Source organism: Manacus candei, unplaced genomic scaffold, assembly GCF_025592945.1.
Source record: "Manacus candei isolate 608988 ecotype Guabito, Panama unplaced genomic scaffold, ASM2559294v1 h1tg000148l, whole genome shotgun sequence".
In the NCBI taxonomy this organism is placed as follows: Eukaryota; Metazoa; Chordata; class Aves; order Passeriformes; family Pipridae; genus Manacus; species Manacus candei.
In genome coordinates, this window is record NW_026138196.1 from 984,535 (window position 1) to 1,006,448 (window position 21,914).

Below are 21,914 nucleotides of genomic sequence, written 5' to 3' on the forward strand. Positions count from 1 at the left end.
CTGGTCCAGCAGCTCCTTCTGGATTGGGAAATACAGGAGAGAGAGAAAACCCTTCCTAATATATTCCTTTCTTTGGGATCACACAGTCCTTGAAGCCCCGATGAGGAAAAAAATGACTGGGAAAGGTGGAATTTGGTTTCATATGTTCAGACAGTTATAAAATAAATATGAATAATAAATATAAATTATTTAAAAATTATAAAAATATATTAAATATAAATAATAAATATTAACTATACATAAATTATATAAAAATATGTGAAATAAAAATATAAATGCATATAAATGATAAATATAAAAGGCTTAATACCAGGCTAATTTTTTTCCATCGTTATAGAGCTGGATGTGCCTGGAATTCAATGGGATTCATCCCGCACAAGCCTGGGCTCATTAACTTAATTAAGGCCCAGGTAATGACTTAGGGACCTTTTTGGAGGGACAACAGCTCAGAGGGGGGAAACAGGGCAGGACTGGCCTGGATTTGGCTGGAAAAAGGAATAAAATAGATTTAATTTTATTTCTTCACATATTTTTTAATTGTATTTCATATTATGACGTGGTTTGTACAGGAGAAACCCCTGGTGGCTTTAGCAGGGCAAGGGCACAGCTGGCCCAGATGTTGCCGAACTGCTCCGGCTTGGGGGTGGGGTCATCCAGATGTGCCCGGGGTAGGAGTGGACACTCGCCCAGATGTGGCACGGGAGGTGAGAGGGGCGCCCAGATGTGGTGGGGATGGCGAGGGGGGCACCTGGTTGTAGTTGGGGTCATCCAGATGTGCCCGGGGTGGGATCAAGCGCACACCCAGATGTGATGCGGATGCAAGACGAGCGCCCAGATGTGTTTGGGACGGTGAGGGGGGCACCTGGTTGTGTGTGGGGGGGCATCCAGATGTGTCCGGGGTAGGAGCGAACCCGTTCCCAGCTGTTACTCCGGGGGCAGAAGCGGAGCCCAGATCCAGACGTGGCCGAGACGGGGGGGTGCTCCCTGTTGGAATTGGGCTCATCCAGATGTGGCCGGGGGGGGTTGGGCTCGGACGCCCCCCCAAGATGTGCCGCGGGGGCGGGGCCGCTCCCATCTGTGCCCGCCCGTGGGCGTGGCCTCAAGCCCCGCCTTCGGTGACGTCACCAGCGTTCTAATTCCCCCCGTTGCCGGGGGCAACGGCCCCTCCGGTCCTGCCCCCGCCGCGCTCCCATTGGGCGCTGCAGCCGTCCATCAGCGCCGTCCCGCTTTCCCATTGGCTGACGGGGGTTACGCCCCGCCCCCCCGCCCCTCTTATCCCCCGCGCCGCGAGGGAGCCGCCTCTGGGATCGCGCCGGGATTTGGGATCGGCGGGGCCGGGCGGGGGCTCCGGGGCTCAGCGAGGACACCGAGCCGGGAGTTTGGGGTCGTCCGAGGTGGGATATTAACGTAGAAGGGTTTGTAGGGCGGCGGGGTTTGGTTCTTTAAAGGAGTTTGGGGGGGTCCCCGTGGCTGGAGCATCTCTAGAAAGGGGGTTTTTGGGGGGTTCCCCCCCTCCTTTTGGGGTGGTTCTGTAAGGGGAGGGAGTTTAACCCCTGTAGAGAGCTCTGCAAGGTGGGTTTTGGGGGGGTTTAACCCCCCTCCGCAGCTGGGGTAGCTCTGTAAGGGAAGTTCTTGGGCGTTTAAACACCTCCTTTTTTTTGGGGTCGCCCTGCAAGGGGAGAGGGGTTTAACCCTCGCACCGCAGCTGGGGAAGCTCTGAAAAAGGAGTTATTGGGGGTTTGAACCTTCTCCCCCTAGGGGGGTTTTGGGGAGGGATTGGGGGGGTTTAACATCCCCCTCCCATTTAGGGCAGTTCTGTAAGGGGGGGTTGGGAGATTTTAACCCCCCTCCCGAGCTGGGATAGCTCTGAAAGGGGAGTTAGTGGGGGTTTGAACCCTCTCCCCCCATTTAGGGGGGTTTTGGGGGTTCCCCCGATCTGGGGTAGCTCTGAAAGGCGAGGTTTTGGGAGTTTAAACACACACCCCCCCACCCCCCCCCCCCGTCTAGGGTAGCTGTACAAGGGGGTTTGGAGAGGTTTAAACATCCCCCCCTATTTAGGGCAGCTCTTGCAAGAGGAGTTTAATCCCCCCCAATATTTAGAGCAACTCTTGCAAGAGGAGTTTAAAATCCCCCCCCATAATTAGGGCAACTCTTGGAAGAGGAGTTTAACCCCATATTTGGGGTAGATCTGCAAGGGGAGTTTGGGGGGGTTTAACTTACCCCCCACTCATCTGAGGTAGCTTTAAAAAGGAGGGTCTGTGGGGTTTGTGTCCCCCCCTTTCCCTGGGATATCTCTGCAGGGGCTGGGGGCTCACATCTAGCCAGATGTGAAGTGCAGGGGACTTTCCAGCAGAACAGTGCAGGGGTTAGAGGGGGTTTAAGCCCCCTCCTAAACCTAGGACGGGACTGGGGGCTAGTCCAAGACAATCAGAGCAGCCCAAGGGAGGGTTATTGAGCCCCCAAACCACCGTGTGGGGTGAAGAGGAGCCCCCAAACCACCGTGTGGGGTGAAGAGGAGCCCCCAAACCGCCCTGTGGGGTGAAGAGGAACCCCCGAACCACCGTGTGGGGTGAAGAGGAGCCCCCGAACCACCGTGTGGGGTGAGGAGGAGCCCCCGAACCACCGTGTGGGGTGAGGAGGAGCCCCCGAACCACCGTGTGGGGTGAGGAGGAGCCCCCGAACCACCGTGTGGGGTGAGGAGGAGCCCCCGAACCACCGTGTGGGGTGAGGAGGAGCCCCCGAACCACCGTGTGGGGTGAGGAGGAGCCCCCGAACCACCGTGTGGGGTGAGGAGGAGCCCCCGAACCACCGTGTGGGGTGAGGAGGAGCCCCCGAACCACCGTGTGGGGTGAGGAGGAGCCCCCGAACCACCGTGTGGGGTGAGGAGGAGCCCCCGAACCACCGTGTGGGGTGAGGAGGAGCCCCCGAACCACCGTGTGGGGTGAGGAGGAGCCCCCGAACCACCGTGTGGGGTGAGGAGGAGCCCCCGAACCACCGTGTGGGGTGAGGAGGAGCCCCCGAACCACCGTGTGGGGTGAGGAGGAGCCCCCGAACCACCGTGTGGGGTGAGGAGGAGCCCCCGAACCACCGTGTGGGGTGAGGAGGAGCCCCCGAACCACCGTGTGGGGTGAGGAGGAGCCCCCGAACCACCGTGTGGGGTGAGGAGGAGCCCCCGAACCACCGTGTGGGGTGAGGAGGAGCCCCCGAACCACCGTGTGGGGTGAGGAGGAGCCCCCGAACCACCGTGTGGGGTGAGGAGGAGCCCCCAGCTGTGGGCCCACTCCCCCAAACCCTGTGGATGCTGCATCCCTGGAGATGATGCCCCCCGAGGAGGAGAACCTGGATGGCCCCAGGAAAGGGGACAGGGACAGTGGCCTCGTCCTCCTGCACGGCCCTAAGAGCGGCAGCACTCGGAAGGTGAGGCTGGGGGGTGCCAGGGGTGGATCCGTGGGGCCGGTCTGATGTCCCCGTGGGATCCGTGGGGCCGGTCTGGTGTCCCCGTGGGATCCGTGGGGCCGGTCTGGTGTCCCCGTGGGATCCGTGGGGCCGGTCTGGTGTCCCCGTGGGATCCGTGGGGCCGGTCTGGTGTCCCCGTGGGATCCGTGGGGCCGGTCTGGTGTCCCCGTGGGATCCGTGGGGCCGGTCTGGTGTCCCCGTGGGATCCGTGGGGCCAGCGACCATCCCCTGGGCATCACCACCCACTGCTGGCCTCAAAGAGGCTTTAGAGTTACAAGAAAACCTGGATAAATATTAATTTTGGGGCTATTTCCATGTGTTTCCCATTAGTTTTGTCCCCTTGGAGCCAACAGAATAATTAATAATTGGTCTACAATAATTAATTAGTGCCAGGGGGGTGAAATCCATGGGAATTGTCCTCAGGGTGCCACCAACCCCAATCCCTGCCATCCCCTGGGCATCAACACCCACCCCTGGGCTGGAAGAGGCTTTGGAGTTGTAAGAAAACCTGGATAAATGTTAATTTTGGGGTCTGTTTCCCGTCAGTTTTCTTCCCCATCGTTATTCCCCAATGGAATATCGGGGGTGCCCTTTTTTGGGGCGCAGGTGCCTCCTGGCCTGACACATCAGGAAGGGCTTCAGGTGGGATTTGGGGGTGGAAGAGACCCACACAACCCTCTCTCCCAGCTCCTCATCCCTAAACTCCGCTCCCGGATCCCATCTCCCTCCTCCGGCTCCATCCACGACTTCCCAGTGGCTGCTTTGAACCAAATTCTCCCGGATCTGGGGGTTTTTCCTCCTTCCTGCCCACGGGAAGTTGGCCCAGCTGGGTGGTGCCCGTCCCTCCTCTGGCTCTTGGGAGGTGCTGGCCAAGGTTTTGCTTCCTGGGAAGTTTTCCCTCAGGAGTTGCTCCCCTGGGAAGCAGATCTGCTTCCCAGGGCAGATGGGCCCAGCAGATCTGCTCATTAAACTCCTTTAATTAGTGCCAGGGGGTGAAATCCATGGGGATTGTCCTCAGGGTGCCACCAACCCCAATCCTGGGCATCAACAGCCACCCCTGGGCTCCAAGGGGCTTTGGAATTGCAGGAAAACCTGGATCAATGTTGATTTTTGGGGCGATTTCAGTGTTAGTTTTGTTCCCTGAGAGGCAAAGGAAGAAACCTGGAGGAACTCTGTAAAACCCCAAACTAAACCCTAAACTGAACCTGAGACCCCCAAACTAAACCCTAAACTGAACCTCAGAACACTAAACTGAACCTCAAACCTCCAAACTAAAGCCTAAACTGAACCTCAGAACCCCAAACTAATGCCTGACCTAAACCTCAAACCCCCAAATGATACCCTAAGCTGAACTTCAGACCCCCAAACTAAAGCCTAAACTGAACCTCAAACCCCCAAACTAAACCTCAGAACCCTAAACTGAACCTCAGACTTCCAAACTAAAGCCTAAACTGAACCTCAGAACCCCAAACTAAAGCCTAAACTGAATCTCAGAACCCCAAACTAAACCCTAAACTAAACCACAGATCCCCAAACTAAACCCCAAACTGAACCTCAGACCCTTAAACTGAACCTCAGACCCCCAAACAAAACCCTGAACTGAACCTCAGACCCCCAAACTAAACCCTAAACTAAAACTCAGACTCCCAAACTAAACCCTCCAGTAAACCTCAGACCTCCAAACTAAGGCCTAAACTGAACGTCAGAACCCCAAACTAAACTGTAACCTAAACCTCAGACCCCCAAACTAAGCCCTAAACTGAACCCCAACCTAAACCCTAAATTAAACCTCAGAACCCTGAACTGAACCCTAAACTGAACCTCAGAACCCCAAACAAACCTCAGAACCCTAAACTAAACCTCAGACCCCCAAAATAAACCCTAAACTAAACCTCAGACCCCCAAAATAAACCCTAAACTAAACCTCAGACCCCCAAAATAAACCCTAAACTAAACCTCAGACCCCCAAAATAAACCCTAAACTAAACCTCAGACTCCCAAAATAAACCCTAAACTAAAGCTCAGACCCCCAAAATAAACCCTAAACTAAACCTCAGACTCCCAAACTAAACCCTAACCTGAACCTCAGACCCCCAAACTAAAGCCTGACCTAAACCTTCTTACAAATCCCAAAACTTGCCTTTCAGCACAGCAAAAAAACAACCCCAACACCTGAAAGCCCCCAATAAACCCCGAATAATCAGAAAAGAACCCTCGGCCAGGCTGGGGAGGGGATTTTTTTCCCGGAGGGAGGGTTGGGATTTGCTCAGGGATCAATCCCATCCTGGCTCACTTGATCCTGGTCTCACCTTGGAAGCTCCCGAGGTTGCAACCCCGAAACCAGGTCAGGGTTTAGGGCCAGGCCTTAAGGAGCAGCTGCTGCTTGGAGGGGAAGATCAGCAGGAAGAAATAAAGGGCTTTTCCCCCAATTTGTCCTGTTTCCATTAGCAGGAGCTTGGGGGGTTTTATCCCAAATTTATTCTGTTTCTGGTAGTAGTTGTGGGATTTTTCCCAAATTTATTCTGTTTCCAGGAGTAAGTAAAGGTTTCTCCCCAACTTTATTCTGTTCCCATTAGCAGGCGGTTGTGGGATTTTTATCCCAATTTTATTCTGTTCCCATTAGCAGTTGGGCTTTTTTCTTTTTTTCCCAATTTATTCTGTTTCCATTAGCAGTTGTGAGATTTTTATCCCCAATTTATGCTGTTCCCATTTGCAGGAGGTTGTGGGATTTTATCCCAAATTTATCCTGTTTCCATTAGCAGGAGCTTGTGGGATTTTATCCCAAATTTATTCTGTTTCCATTAGCAGGTGGTTGTGGGATTTTATCCCAAATTTATTCTGTTTCCATTAGCAGGAGGTTGTGGGATTTTATCCCAATTTTATTCTGTTTCCATTAGCAGTTGTGGGGATTTTTTTCCCAAAATTTATCCTGTTTCCATTAGCAGGAGGTTGTGGGATTTTATCCCAGTTTTATTCCCATTAGCAGTTGTGGGGTTTTTTTTTCCCCAATTTATTCTGTTTCCATTATCAGTTCTGAGGTATTTTCCCAAATTTATCCTGTTTCCATTTGCAGGAAGTTGTGGGATTTTATCCCAAATTTATTCTGTTTCCGTTAGCAGTTGTGGGATTTTTCCCAAATTTATTCTGTTTCCATTTGCAGGAAAAAAAAAGTTTTTCCCCCAATTTATCCTGTTTCCATTAGCAGGAGGCTGTGGAATTTTTATCCCAATTTTATTCCCATTAGCAGTTGTGGGGATTTTTTTCCCAATTTATCCTGTTTCCATCAGCAGGAGGTTGTGGAGTTTTCCCCAAATTTATCCTATTTCCATTTGCAGGAGGTTGGGGGATTTTATCCCAAATTTATTCTATTTCTCTTAGCAGTTGTGGGATTTTTCCTAAATTTATCCTGTTTCCATTAGCAGGAAGTTGTGGGATTTTATCCCAAATTTATTCTATTTCCATTATCAGTTGTGAGATTTTTTTTTTTCCCCAAATTTATCCTGCTTCCATTTACAGGAGGTTGTGGGATTTTTCCCAAATTTATCCTGTTTCCATTAGCAGGAATAAATAAAGGGTTTTTCCCAACTTTATCCTGTTCCCATTAGCAGGAGGTTGTGGGATTTTATCCCAATTTTATTCTGTTCCCAGTAGCAGTTGTGGGGTTTTTTTCCCCAAATTTATCCTGTTTCCATTTGCAGGAAATTGAGTGGATTTTTTCCCCAAATTCTGTTTCCAGTAGCAGGAGGTTGTAGGATTTTTTTCCCAAATTTCTTTTGTTGAGGTTGTGGGATTTTATCCCAAATTTATTCTCTTTCCATTTGCAGGAATAAATAAAGGGTTTTTCCCCAATTTATCCTGTTCCCATTAGCAGGAGCTTGTGGGATTTTTATCCCAATTTTATTCCCATTATCAGTTGTGAGGTGTTTTTCCCAATTTATCCCATTTCCATCAGCAGTTGTGGACTCTTTCCCAAATTTCTTCTGTTTCCATTAGCAGGAATAAATAAAGCTTTTTTCCCAAATTTCTTCTGTTTCCAGCAGCAGAACCTTACGGGCTTTTTATTTCTATATTTTTTCTCTTTTCCTTCCATGAGGGATTTATTCCCCTTGTTTGGATCCGGAGCCCAAAGAATAACACGGAAAAGATTCCAAACCTTTGGAGTGGGATCAGCACCACCTGTCAAAACACGATTACAACTCTAATTAAACCACCAAAACACCTCCTTAGCCTCCCTATTAATTAATATTTATTATTCTTATTTAAAAATCCCCCTCAATCCCCCCTTTTCCAGCTGAGCTCTGGATGGAGCCACCCCTTGTTTTCTCCCTTATGGGAAAAACTGCTGAAAAAGAAATTTTCATATTTTTTTTCCTGCTTTTTATGTCCTGGGAGGGAAGATTTAATCCACCTGTTTCCTGCTGGCCCCTTGCCCTGCTTTTTAGGCTCCCTCCCAACCTCCCCAGACTGTTTTTACCCTCCTAAAATCCAATTTTTACCCTCCTAAAATCTGATTTTCACGGCGTTTTTTGCTGTTTAAACCCCCTGTGACCCCCCCCTTATTTTTTTTATTCCCATCCCCCCCTCCCCCCAAGTTTTATTTTTCCTTCCTCCTGTTGAGTTCCTGAGCCAACTGGTTGGGAAATTTAATTCCTTAATCCTCCTCTCTTTTGTCAAAGGGCTGTGTGATGTAACCATATTCTCAATAAAAGCTTTGAGAGGTTTTATTTTACCAGCTTGGAGCGGGGGCTTTTTCCTGAGATTAATTCCATGAGAGGGGGGAATTTGATGTATAAATAGAATTTTCCCACTTTTTGGGACCTGCTGCTTGTCTCTTAACAGCCCCTAGGAATTCCTTCAGTGGGAATTATGGATAATCCTTGAAAAAAGGAGGATTTTCTGGCCTGGTTTTGTACGTGGAGTGACTTTTCCCAGCTTTTGTTTTGCTCTCTATCCCATGGGATAATGTGGGTGGCTTGGCCACTTCTCCCGTGCTGGGCTGACTCCAAAACTTGAGGATTAAAAAGAGGGATAATTAATAATTCCAGCTGACAGCTCCCGCTGCCCAAATCCCTCTGAGACCGACTGGATCTGGGAATAAAACAGGTGCTGAGAGTTCTCCTATTCCCAAGGAACTTTTCCGGCTGCTGCGCTTGGAAAAATCCCTTTTTTTTGTTGTTCTTTTTTTAAAGGATAAAACTCTGTGTTAGGGAACGTTGTTGCTGCTGTAAGGAAATACCTGATCGTTTTTTGGGAGTGGGAGATGCTGGAAGTGTTTTTCCTGGGAAAAACTTGCGAGGTTGAGGTTGTAGGGAGGGAATTTGTGTTCGGTGGGGTCGTGGATCTTTATCCAGCTCGGGATTCCCCAATATCAGGGGGATGTGGAGTTGCTGGAGCAAGTCCAGAGGAGGCCATGGAGGTCCTGGAGAACCTCTGGAGCCAGGCTGGGAGAGCTGGGAATGTCCAGCTTGGAGAAGGGAAGGATCCAGGGAGACCTGAGAGCCCCTTCCAGAGCCTAAAAGGGCTCTGGGAGAGCTGGAGAGGGACTTGGGACAAGGGAAGGAGGGACAGGACACAGGGAATGGCTTCAAACTGAAACATGGGAGCTTTAGATGGGATATTGGGAAGCAACTCCTGGCTGGGAGGGTGGTGAGGGGCTGGAATGGAATTCCCAGCGAAGCTGTGGCCTCCCCATCCCTGGAAGTGCTCCGGGGCCAGGTTGGAGCTATGTGGAAATAGTGAAGGATATCCCTGCCCACGGAAAGGGGCTGGAACTGGATGATCTTTCAGATCCCTTCTCCCAAACCGCTCCAGGATTCATCCCTTCCCTTTTCCACTGCCTGGCATGAAGGGTCTCCAGGTCTTTGTGTTCCCACCTGGCAGTGATCCCACCTGACTGGTGTCCTGCTGCCTGTTCTCCCTCAGCTTCTCTACCCTTGGGAATGTGCAGGTTGTCTCCACGGAGGTGGGAATGGGGGGAGAGTTTGGGGCAGCACCAGGTGAGGACTCATCTCCCTGGGACATTTTATGGATCTCTCTGGTGTGAATTAAACTCCTTTGGCTCCTCTGTGGGAATTTTCCTTCTCTGACTGTCGGGAATCCTGGTGGTGGCTGTTCTGTGGCTAAAGCTGCTCTTGGAGATATCCCAGCTTGCTCCATGCTCTCCCAGTACCTCCAGGAGATATCCCAGCTTGCTCCATGCTGTTACGACCCGCCCCAGGAAAAGAGGGGGGGGGGGGGTAACCCAGGTTTTATCAAAAATTCCTTTGGGGTGGATTAAAGCGAAGCGACGCTAAATAATCGGTGTATGAAAATATGTAAGATTTATTTCAACAGTTTTGTATCAACAAGTAAGTTAATAAGATTTATTTTAACAGTTTTGTATCAACAGATAGGTTAACATTTTTGGGTGCTGTCATAATCAATAGGTAAACTAACACCTTTGGGTGCTGTCATAAGCTTTCTGGGGAGGAGAAAAATGCATAGGGGAGAGAAAGGCAGGATAAGAGCCAGGGAGAGTAAGGGAAAGAAAAGCTGAAAGTAGATAGATGTCCATAGTCACCGCCCACGGGGTCCAGCGATGCTTGATGGTCTTGATTCGCAGGCGGTGGGGGAGAAGAACTCCCGAATTCCCAAAGTCACCAGTAAGTTTATATGCTCTGGCGCCTCCCTGGCATGAGGGGTTGCCTCCCTTTTTTGGACTTAGTCCTCCAGAGGCACATTGTCTTTTCAGTTGTTGTTTGCCCAGCAGAGGTGTCAATAGGCAAGAGCCTGCAAGGTTGACTCCTCATGGGCTATCAGAGGTAACTAATCGCCCAGCAGGTGTGTCAAAAACCCAAGGTCAGTTGTTGTTTTCAGGACAGCGTAACTAATCGCCCAGCAGAGGTGTCAAAAGCCCGAGGTCCGTTGTTGGTTTTTAGGAGGACTCCCCAGCAGGTGTGTCAAAGCCCGAGGTCCGTTGTTGTTTTTTAGGAGGACTCCCCAGCAGGTGTGTCAAAAGCCCGAGAATGCATAAAACATCAACTATTTCAGTCTCTGACACCACCCCGTGATTTATGCATTCAATAGTTTTTCTTCTTTTGTCGTTCTCTGTGAATCTTCTTTGTGGGCGGTGCTTTTCGTATAGTGGACAGGGAGACAGAAGAGTGAAGAAAAGGAAGAGATTGCCCTAATGCATTACAATTCTCCCCCCCTTCAAAAAAAAAAAAACAAGCTAATTGTATAATAACATAGTAAGCTAATTTGCACTAGTTACTCTCTCCACCCCGTGAGTAGTCATAGGGGATGTAATAGGATCTCAATGACTACAATCAAATTTCTTAACATTAATGAGGTTACAAACATACATACAAATATTTGAAATTATACATCAAAAAACACTGAGTTACTTGGGAGCTGGTAAAAGGCTTTCTTATGTTTTCTTTTAGGCCTAAATTTAGTTCCGTTTTTGTTAAATTTAACCAAATATAAAATTCAATGCCTTTCAAGGCAGAAGGCTAATGTATATAATGCATATTCATATAACTCTAAATATGCACAAATACTTGTACTAACTCCCAGGTTATATTTGGTCGAGTTTCTCAATCGAGAGAGATATTTAAAAGGACAAAATGAACTTGACAAAAATCAAATTAACAGTACATCCTATACAATTTTACCAGTAAGTTGCTCACATTCAAAAGCTTCTCCCAAACTAACCTGCCCCCCAACAAAATAATAAAACAAACTTGGCAAAACGAAACTAGCAGTACATAAAATGGTTCGTCCTACACAATCTTATCAGTGAATTGTTCATGATAAAAAAAAAACAAAAACCCAGATAAGTTAACAATTATTAATAAGCTGATAACACAAGTAATTCTGGGAGTAGAGGGAGCACAAACACAATGTTTGTGGCAAACTTTTGCATATTGCAGACTTACTGAGACAAAAATACATATAGGCATGCATATTACAAAGTTATTAAGATAAAAACATTAAGAACAGTATAAGTCTTCAGTCTCGTTGCTATTTCGTTTTCTCATGCTGCCTCTTGCTGTAATCGAGGCTCCATTGGTTCCATGCAGTTTGATCTCATCTGCTGGCAGGTTTCTGCAAAAGAACAAATCTGGCCCACTACGGACCGATTGTTAAAAAGAAGGAACTATCTATTTATCCAACTCCTTTTCTTATCTGGCATAATGTTACTAGGGCAATAATAATAGAGAAGTTTGGAACATGTTTTCTCCAAAAAACAAATAAACTCAGACGGACAGAGAGGGGTGGGAGACCAAACACCCATTCTCTCCCTCTGGCATCTCTCCAGGCTCGACCCTTTAATAAATCTAACCCCAGGATATTAGCTGGTAGTGGCCCCACAATCATGGTAGTTTCTGGGGCTGTCCCATCTCCAGGTAAGCAGCATTTCACTCGAGCAGTGTATTGGGGTTGGGATTTGCCAAAGGCATCAGTTACCCATATTTCCTTTTTGTCTGGCTTAATACCACACTGGGTAGCAGCTTCAGTTTGGAGTGCTGAGACCTGTGCACCCGTGTCTACCATGGATGTAACTAAAGATTTAAAAGGGCCAAGAGGAAAAGTGATTACCAAATCTCCCTGGTTGTTTTCTGTAAGCTTTCTCTCATAAACCCACTGGCTATTTTTTGGCTTATTTACTTGAGGGCAGTAAGTCCAGTTCCTTGACTCAGAACTGGTCAAACTGGTTAGTCCGGTTTCTGGAGAGGCTGAGGGGATCACAGTGTTGGACTCCTTAGAGGGGCTGCCCTTAGGGGGTGCCTTGTGCTCTTTGATCTTATCCCAGTGCTTTATCAAGTATTCTAAATTAGCAGTGGGTAATTTATCCATCACTTCTAGAGGAATTCCTTTTGCAACACCTTCTCTCCACAGACTGTATCTCTTTCTTCCGCTAGATGACACATTTTGTTGACAAATACCTGGCGAGGCAGGTTTTTGGACTTTCCCTGCCCTCCTGCAGTGTGTTCTCTGGCCATTGGTACCAGGGAGCCCCAGCTGCTGACCAGTAGCTATTAATTCTTGGGCTATTTCCAACCAGGTTATTCCTGATGGAGCACCCCTTCCTCTAGGTCTGGGGGTTGCCTTTATGCGCTCCTGTAATTGTTTAGCATAAACTTTTAGTGCATCAGGCAGACCTCGAATTAAAACTGGAAATCTCTGTGGATCTGCCTCGAGTTCCATTGGGGAATGTCGTTGTGGGTCTAATAATTTTGTATGCATTAACTGGAGACATGCGGTTTTTTGTACACTTTTTACAATGTGGCCAATTGTGGGTGTTTTAATCGTGTAAGGATCTCCCCTTTCTATAGGGTCTAACCCACCTGCCCAGTAGGCAGCTCTCTGGGTCAGGGACCACGGGGCTCGGTTATCATTTGTGGTCAGGAAAACCCCTGGGCCCCAAAATCCTCTGGCCTCATCTTCACTTAATAAAATTCGGTCTCCCCCAGTAAGGGACACCCTCCACACATATTCAGTCTCTGATTCGCTGGCCTTACGGCTGTATTTCTCCTGAATTCTGGCCAGTGCTTCCCCCGTGTACGGGGTAGTTCGTGTGGTAGTTTGCCGATCTGCCCCCAGGCCAGTGGTTTCAGTTTTAATGAGGGGACGCATATGTATTACCCCGTCCTCCGGGTAACTTTGCTTCAACTCTTCTAATTCCCCAGAGGGGTACAGGGATTTGTTAACATCTGCCGGTTTAGGGTATTTTGAATGAATGTCTCGCAATTCACAATTTTTCATTTCCAGTATCTTTTTAAGCCTTTCATTTTGTTCCTCCTCATCTTCAAGGGCTGACCTAAGCAATGAGTTAATCTCTCTCTCTTTCTCCAGTGCCTGGCGTTCAGCAGTTAACTGCAGGCGTTCTTTTTCTAATTGCTCCTGTAATGCCTTCATTGTCTCTTGAAGAGACCTTATCACCTCACCGGTAGATTTTTGAGTAGCCTCTTTTCCTAGCTGGTCCTGCAAAGTTCTCATTGACTCTTGGAAAGATTCTATCACTTCACTTACAGATTTTTGAATAGCTAATTTTTGCCTTTGCACTGCTCTAAGGAATACGCCTAAGACAGCACCCAAAAAAACCAGTTCTAAACCAAGGATAGCTATCAGGAGGGAATAATCCCCATATAACTCAACCCGGGGTGTCATCCCCTTCGCCTCAGTCATTAACCCAGCTTAGGTTAATGTCTTTCTCCCCCTTAACCCTCTGAGGGCTGGTTTGACTCTCTCCTGGAAAACCTTTCAACAGGTCCAGGTACCGGAGAACCTTTCAACAGGTCCAGGCCACACCAGGAAACCTTTCAACAGGTCTGATGTGCCCGGGTCACACCGAGAGGAGAAAAATTCTTACTATAATTTTACTGCGAGGGAACAGTCACCATTTGACTCGCCCTCGGTACCAGTTTTAGACTACACCGATTACTCCACCACATCCAAAGGATCCTGTCCGTGACGCCAAAAATGTTACGACCCGCCCCAGGAAAAGAGGGGGGGGGGGGTAACCCAGGTTTTATCAAAAATTCCTTTGGGGTGGATTAAAGCGAAGCGACGCTAAATAATCGGTGTATGAAAATATGTAAGATTTATTTCAACAGTTTTGTATCAACAAGTAAGTTAATAAGATTTATTTTAACAGTTTTGTATCAACAGATAGGTTAACATTTTTGGGTGCTGTCATAATCAATAGGTAAACTAACACCTTTGGGTGCTGTCATAAGCTTTCTGGGGAGGAGAAAAATGCATAGGGGAGAGAAAGGCAGGATAAGAGCCAGGGAGAGTAAGGGAAAGAAAAGCTGAAAGTAGATAGATGTCCATAGTCACCGCCCACGGGGTCCAGCGATGCTTGATGGTCTTGATTCGCAGGCGGTGGGGGAGAAGAACTCCCGAATTCCCAAAGTCACCAGTAAGTTTATATGCTCTGGCGCCTCCCTGGCATGAGGGGTTGCCTCCCTTTTTTGGACTTAGTCCTCCAGAGGCACATTGTCTTTTCAGTTGTTGTTTGCCCAGCAGAGGTGTCAATAGGCAAGAGCCTGCAAGGTTGACTCCTCATGGGCTATCAGAGGTAACTAATCGCCCAGCAGGTGTGTCAAAAACCCAAGGTCAGTTGTTGTTTTCAGGACAGCGTAACTAATCGCCCAGCAGAGGTGTCAAAAGCCCGAGGTCCGTTGTTGGTTTTTAGGAGGACTCCCCAGCAGGTGTGTCAAAGCCCGAGGTCCGTTGTTGTTTTTTAGGAGGACTCCCCAGCAGGTGTGTCAAAAGCCCGAGAATGCATAAAACATCAACTATTTCAGTCTCTGACACATGCTCTCCCAGTACCTCCAGGAGATATCCCAGCTTGCTCCATGCTCTCCCAGTACCTCCTGGAGATATCCCAGCTTGGTCTGTGCTCTCCCAGTACCTCCAGAAGCTTTCCCTGCAGTATTAGGGCTGTCACTTAATTCCCAACTTCCATCCCCTTCCTCATTTCTCTGGAGAGATCCGTGCCTGCCTTTTCCCAGCACTTTCCTGATCCTCTGGACAAGGACACAGCAGCACCTCAAGCAACTCCATTTCTCTCTTCCTTATAACTTCAGCAGCACATCCAAGGATTGTGTTTTCCCTCCTTTGATCCCTTAATCCCCTCCAGCTTTGCTTTTCCTTCTCCTGCTTCCAGTTATTGCTCCTCTCCTGGAAACAAAAGAGCACAAACAAGTCCCTTTGTGCTTGGATTTGCCCTTTGGACTTGTTGGCCTCCACCTCCTGCTCCAGGTGATTCAGTTTATCCCGGGAAAGCTGGGAGGGGAGGCCTCCTTTGGGCACAAATGACTCTCTCCAGGTGTGTCCTGTTGCTCTGGAGCAATCCAGGCCCTGTCTCCTTGATGGGAAGTGCAAAGGCCACTGGGAGCAAACATCCATTCCCTGAGGACTTGCTTCCAGAACCAGATCTAACTGGGAATTGCCCAGTTTAACAGCCCAGGTGGGTCCTCCTGAGCTGGGAGAGGTGCTGGGAGAGGTCCTTAGTCATTCCATGGGATAAGGGTTGGGAGAATCCTTAGTCATTCCATGGATAAGAGTTAGGAGAATCCTTAGTTATTCCACAGTATAAGGGTTGGCAGAATCCTTAGTCATTCCATGGGATAAGGGTTGGCAGAATCCTTAGTCATTCCATAGGATAAGGATTAGGAGAATCCTTAGTCATTCCATGTGATAAGGGTTGGGAGAATCCTTAGTCATTCCACAGGATAAGGGTTGGCAGAATCCTTATTCAATCCATGGGGTAAGGGTTGGCAGAATCCTTAGTCAGTCCATGGGATAAGGGTTGGCAGAATCCTTGGTCATTCCACGGGATAAGGGTTGGCAGAATCCTTAGTCATTCCATGGGATAAGAGTTGGCAGAACCACAACATCCTTAGTTCATTCCATGTGATAAGGGTTGGCAGAATCCTTACTCATTCCATGGGATAAGGGTTGGGAGAACCCTTGATGGCCTTCCAAGGAGGTTTATTTGTCTGTCTTTCCTCTGGAAAGGCTCTTCCAGCCTCTTTTTTCCCTCATGGAAAGGCTGGCTGAGGGCTTTGGTGCCCCCATCAGCTCTCCATGCTGAGGGTCCAAGCCGGCGGGATTTTCCCGGTGTTTTCTGGGCTTCGAGGGTTTTCCTACAATAAAACCATGGAATGGGATGATCCTGCAAGTCCCTTCCAACTCAGCAAGTCCAACTGCTGGCCCTGCTTTGTCAGAGGTGATGAACTCCAGCTCTGGCCACACCTTGGTTGACCCCAAACCCCCTTTCCTTCTCGTGGCTTCCTGAACTTACCCTGTCCATTCCAGGCTGTTCCCCGACTCCCACACAATTTATGGAAGAGTTCTGTCCTCTCTTTTCCTTTCCAAAAGCTTTAAAAACGCCCCAAATCGCTCTTCTGGGTGTCCCCAGGTGCACCCCAAAGCCTGGTTGAAAGAACCCCTCTCTCTCCTGACCTTCCAGAGTTGACCTCGACCTCGATTCTTCCCGTCTCAAGAGGAATTAAGGAAGGAAAATCCCTTTTATAACCCAAAAGCGGGTTTTGGTGTGGGGTTTTTTCCCCCCTATTCCCTTATGTAAATTGGGTTTAAATCCATCCCTGCTTTATTTGGGAATTCCTGCTGTGGTTTTTAGCTTTTGGCTGCCAATTGGGGCAGGAAAAGCTTTTGGGATCCTTTTGGCAGAAGCTGTTGGAGGGTGGACGCGTTCCCTTCTTCACTCTCGGCTTCCCCCGTCTGTATTTTGATTTAAATATCATATTTTACACTTGGGATGGTGTTTTCTTTCAGTTGGGCCTTAACCTGGCCGAGCATTTAATTCCGGAGCTGAATTTCTCCGACATCCACGGAATAACATCATTTCTGGGATGCTTTTTCGCATCCAGGAGCAGCTGCAGCCTGGGTTGGGTTTTCCCTTGGAATGATGTTTATATTGATCCATGCCAGGCAGGGATGATGTTTTGGGAATCCTCCTGAGGTCAGATGTGCTGGAATCCCAGGAGCTCCATAAAAACTAAGGAAAACTTCCAAGAAGTCCTGAAGGGAGAGCCTGACTCGAGGTCCTCACAGGGCCTTGATTTCACATCAAATACTCCAATACCTGATTTTCCAGCGCATTTTGGTGTTGAATTAAGATTCCAGGCTCTTAAAGTGCCCTTTTTCATCCCAAAACTTGGGAGTTATGGTGAGATCCTGCCCTTCTCTCCCAGCAGGGCTGCGATCCCTTCGCCCAGACCCAACGGAGCAAACTCCAACATCGCCGGGCCCGGATCAACCAGCAGATCAACAAGGAGATGAGGATGAGGGCAGGAGCAGAAAACCTCTTCAGGTGAGTCCTGCTCTCCTGAAAAATCCTCTGGGAATCTGGTTGGATGTGGGAATAATACACTCTTGGATGTGGCCACGGTTGGAATTTTGCTTGGCCTTCCCCTTGGCTTGGAAAGATTCCTCCTGGAAATTCCCGCTCTCCCTTTGGTACCTTTTAATTAAAAATTGTACTTGGAAAGTCCTGGAAGGCTGTTGGGAAGCAGGATGTGGGCAGATGGAATGATGGGAAGAAATGTTGAACTGGGATGGAGCTGGGAGTGCAAAATTCCCGCCTGATAATCTGGGAAGTGGCTCCCATGGATATGGATATGTTGGATTCAGTCCAGAGAAGATCATGGAGATGCTCCAAGGGCTGGAGACAGGCTGGGGGTGTTCACCTGGAGAAGGGAAGGATCCAGGGAAACCTTGAGGCTCCTTCCAGGGCCTAAAGGGAATTCTGCCCCTCTGCCACCACCCCCCACCACCTGCAGAGCTTCCTCCAGCCCTGGGGAAAAACAGCAGAAGGATTTGGGAATGCTGGAGCGAGTCCAGAGGATGCCATGGAGATGCTCCAAAGGCTGGAGCTCCTCTACTCTGGAGCCAGGCTGAGAGAGATGGGAATGTCCAGCCTGGAGAAGAGAAGGATCCAGGGAAACCTTGGAGCCCCTTCCAGGGCCTAAAGGGGCTCCAGGAGGGCTGGAGAGGGACTTGGGACAAGGGATGGAGGGACAGGACACAGGGAATGGCTTCAAACTGAAACATGGGACCTTTAGATGGGATATTGGGAAGGAATTCTTGGCTGGGAGGGTGGTGAGGGTCTGGAATGGAATTCCCAGCAAAGCTGTGGCTGCCCCATCCCTGGAAGTGTCCAAGGGCAGGTTGGAGCAAGCTGGGATTGTGGAAGGTGTCCCTGCCCATGGCAGAGGGGTTGGAATTCCATGATTTTTCAGGTCCCTTCCAACCCAACCCATCCCATAAAATCACTAATGTTGGAAAAGCCCTTTGAGATCCTGGAATCCAACAATTCCCTGGCACAGCCAAGGCCACTACTTTTCCATGTTCCCAATTGCCACATCCACATCATTCCAATCCCTCCAGGGATGGTCCCTCCCCCACTTCCCTGGGCTACCTTTCCCAGTAGTTGATTCCCTTTTCCTGATATACCATCCAAACCTGGTTTTCCTCCCAGAAATCCCCATCCTGGTGCTTCCAGTAGAGCAGAACCTGCAAATCCAGGGATTGTCTTTCCCTTCCTCACTGATAATGATCATCATGGAAAGGTGACAGTGTTGCCACCATCCCAGAAATGCAGATTCCATAGAATCCTGGAATGGTTTGTGTTGGAAGGGACCTGAAAGACCATGGAATTCCAACCCTTGCCATGGACAGGGACAATTTCCACTATCCCAGATTGCTCCAAGCCCCATCCAACCTGACCTTGGACACTTCCAGGGCTGGAGCAGCCGCAGCTTCTCTGGGAATTCTGTTCTGCTCCAGCTGATTCTGAAGGTCCCTTCCAACCCAAACCACTCCCTGATTCTCTGGAATCTCATGGAATGGTGCCAACACTGTCCCCTTTCCAGGCTGTTGAATTCCAGCTGCTCCACCACGATCCAGTTCATGGATGTCTTTCCCTTTGGAGTGTTTTTGGTCCAATCACACCATTTTTTGCAGCTGTTTTATATATATATATTTTAACCCCCAAATGACCTTTTGCAGCATCTCTTGTCCCTATTTCATTTTTCTGGACTACATTGGATCACATATCCAGGCTGGGCAGGTCTGTCATATAAGAAATAATATCAGAAAATACCATAAAACTGCCCCTAAATACATTTTTGGGGTGTATTTTCCCAATTTTTTGATTTTTTTTTTTTTTAATCCTATGTAAAATAAAAATGACTTTCCACTTCTGGCCTTGAATGATTTCAGGGAATAATAGTTAATCCACCAAAAAAAAATGGTGTTTTCCAGGTGGGTAAGGCCAGCAAAAGCTTCCAGGGGGGAGGTGAATTCCATCCCCCTTCTCCCACTGCTTCATCCCTGTTTTATTTAATTAAGGGGAAAAAGAAAAGCCATTAAATCCCAACTTGTGCAATTCCTTAATTAGATTTTTCTCAAAAAAAACCAAGGGGAAATGTGCTGGCTCAGCAAAAAAAAACGAGCCTGGTTTTGGTGCAAACAGCAGGAATTGGAGCTGTGGGAAGGGGAGGGAGGAAAAAAATCGGAATACAACCCAAATCCTAATTATCCAGGCAGGGAAATGCTCTGAGGAGGCTCCTTTTTTTTTGTTTGTTTGGGGTTTTTTTGCTGGCTCAGCAGTTTGATGTCCTTTGGAGAGGCCACATTCCCTCCCTCCCACAAAATCCACTTGGAAGCTTGAGTAATAATGTGGTTTTCTGGGAATTCCGGTGCTCCGAGTTTAGGAAACCTGGGAAGTATTTGAGTGGGGGGGATAAATAATTCAGTTTGTGGCTGAATTAAGGGCTGAGGAAGAGTGGGATTGTGTTGTAAATTTAAAGGCTGTTGCTTAAAAATTATAGGCTTGAATTGCAGGGATAAAATTCCTTTGGATCTCTTTAGGAAAGTCCTGAATGCAAGTGGGAAAATGTTGTGGCTTGTCCAGGATTTGTGGCTGGACCTGGTGGTTTCTCCACCTCTAAAATTAAAAATAATAGAAAAAATGCTCTGACTGTTCTGTGGAACAGAATTTGTGGAGCTTTCCATGGATGGAGTGTTGGGGAAAAAAATCCCTATGGTGTTTGTTTGCTGGGGGAATAAATGGGAAGAGGCTCCGAGTTTAGGAAACCTGGGAAATCTGGGAGTGGGGGGAATAAATAATTCAGTTTCTGGCTGAATGAAAGGCTGAGGAGGAGGGGGATTATGTTATAAATCTAAAGGTTATTCCTTAAAAATTATAGGCTTGTTTTCCCTGGATAAACTTCCTTTGGATCTCTTTAGGAAGGTCCTAAATGGAAGTGGGAAAAGCCGTGGGTTGTCCAGAATTTGTGGCTGAACTTGGTGGTTTCTTCACCTCTAAAATTAAAAATAAAACACCAAAGAACTTGAAAAAAGAAATCTGCCTGTTCTGTGGAACAGAATTTGTGGAATTTTCCATGGATGGAGTGTTGGGAAAAAATCCCCGTGCTGGTTTGTTTGCTGGGGAAATAAATGGGAAGAGGCAGAGGAAACCCTTTCCTGGTTAAATCCTGGAGCAATGGGGGAGATAAAGGTGGTGGAAAAGGGAATCCAATAAATCAGGAATCTTTGTTTGGTGTTGGGAAAGGGCTGATCCTTGGAGGGAGGGAAGGGATGGAGACATGGAGGCTCTGGAAGGGGATGGGAGCTGTGGGATTCCTCAAGGAAAGGGTTGAGTGTTCCCCTAAATTTCCCCTCTGGAGGTCCTTGCTCTTAATTAGGGAAGGATTTGGGTGGGATTATCCCATGGATGAACTCGTATCCCAGAAAATCCCTGTGTTCATGGCCTGGGCTCATTCCACAGCGTGGGCACCAGGAAAAGGGGGAATTCTGCCCCTCTGCCACCCCCCACCACCACCTGCAGAGCTGCTTCCAGCCCTGGGGAACGACAGCAGAAGGATTTGGGAATGCTGGAGCGAGTCCAGAGGAGGCCACAGAGATGCTCCAAGGACTGGAGCTCCTCTGCTCTGGAACCAGGCTGGGAGAGCTGGGAATGTTCACCTGGAGAAGGGAAGGCTCCAGGGAGACCTGAGAGCATCTTCCAGGGCCTAAAGGAGCTCCAGGAGGGCTGGAGAGGGACTTGGGACAAGGGATGGAGAGATAGGACACAGGGAATGGCTTCAAACTGAAACGTGGGAGCTTTAGATGGGATGTTGGGAAGGAATTCTTGGCTGGGAGGATGATGAGGGTCTGGAATGGAATTCCCAGCGAAGCTGTGGCTGTCCCATCCCTGGAAGTGTCCAAGGCCAGGTTGGATCAACCTGGGCTAGTGGAAGGTGTACCTACCCATGGCAGGGGGTTGGAATTCCACAATCTTTCAGCTCCCTCCCAACCCAAACATGAAGAGCCTTCTGCCCTTCCCGTTCTAGGGGAGAACTTTGGACGGACCCACCTGATTTTGGTGGAAAACTCAATCCCTGTTGATCGACACAACCAAGACTTGGTAACTAAATCTGTGGATGGAACGAGGGAGGTTTGATAGGATAGGATAGGTTGGAGAGTTGGGCTGATTCCAACGGGATGAGGTTCCACAAGGCCAAGTGGCGGGTCCTGCACTTTGGCCACAACAACCCCCGGCAACCCCACGGGCTGGGACAGAGTGGCTGGAGAGCAGCCAGGCAGGAAGGGAGCTGGGAGTTGGGATGGACAGGAAGCTGAACAGGAGCCAGAGTGTGCCCAGGTGGCCAAGAAGGCCAATGGATCCTGGCCTGGATCAGGAAGAGTGTGGCCAACAGGTCCAGGGAAGTGATTCTTCCCCTGGACTCAGCACTGGTGAGACCACACCTGGAGTACTGTGTCCAGTTCTGGGCCCCTCAGTTCAGGAAGGACATGGAGGGGCTGGAGCAGGTCCAGAGGAGAGCAACGAGGCTGGGGAAGGGACTTGAGCACAATTCCCATGAGGAGAGGCTGAGGGAGCTGGGACTGTTCAGCCTGGAGAAGAGGAGGCTCAG

At 48.7% G+C, this 21,914-nt stretch overlaps 1 protein-coding gene across 6 annotated transcripts in view; it reads left to right on the forward strand.

Moving 5' to 3' along the window:
- The first annotated feature begins 1,277 nt into the window (after positions 1-1,277).
- RHPN1 (rhophilin Rho GTPase binding protein 1) overlaps positions 1,278-21,914 on the forward strand; it is a 45,612-nt gene continuing 24,975 nt past the window's right edge. For 2 of the 6 annotated variants that reach the window (XM_051771960.1, XM_051771961.1), the window contains exons 1-2: positions 1,278-3,417; positions 17,172-17,287. In XM_051771960.1, coding sequence (XP_051627920.1) covers positions 3,316-3,417; positions 17,172-17,287 — 218 coding nt within the window. In that variant the 5' untranslated portion in view covers positions 1,278-3,315. Of the gene's footprint in view, positions 3,418-17,168; positions 17,288-19,195; positions 19,240-21,914 lie in introns of those variants that run through there. The other 4 variants (XM_051771956.1, XM_051771957.1, XM_051771958.1 and 1 more) reach the window with 4 other exon arrangements.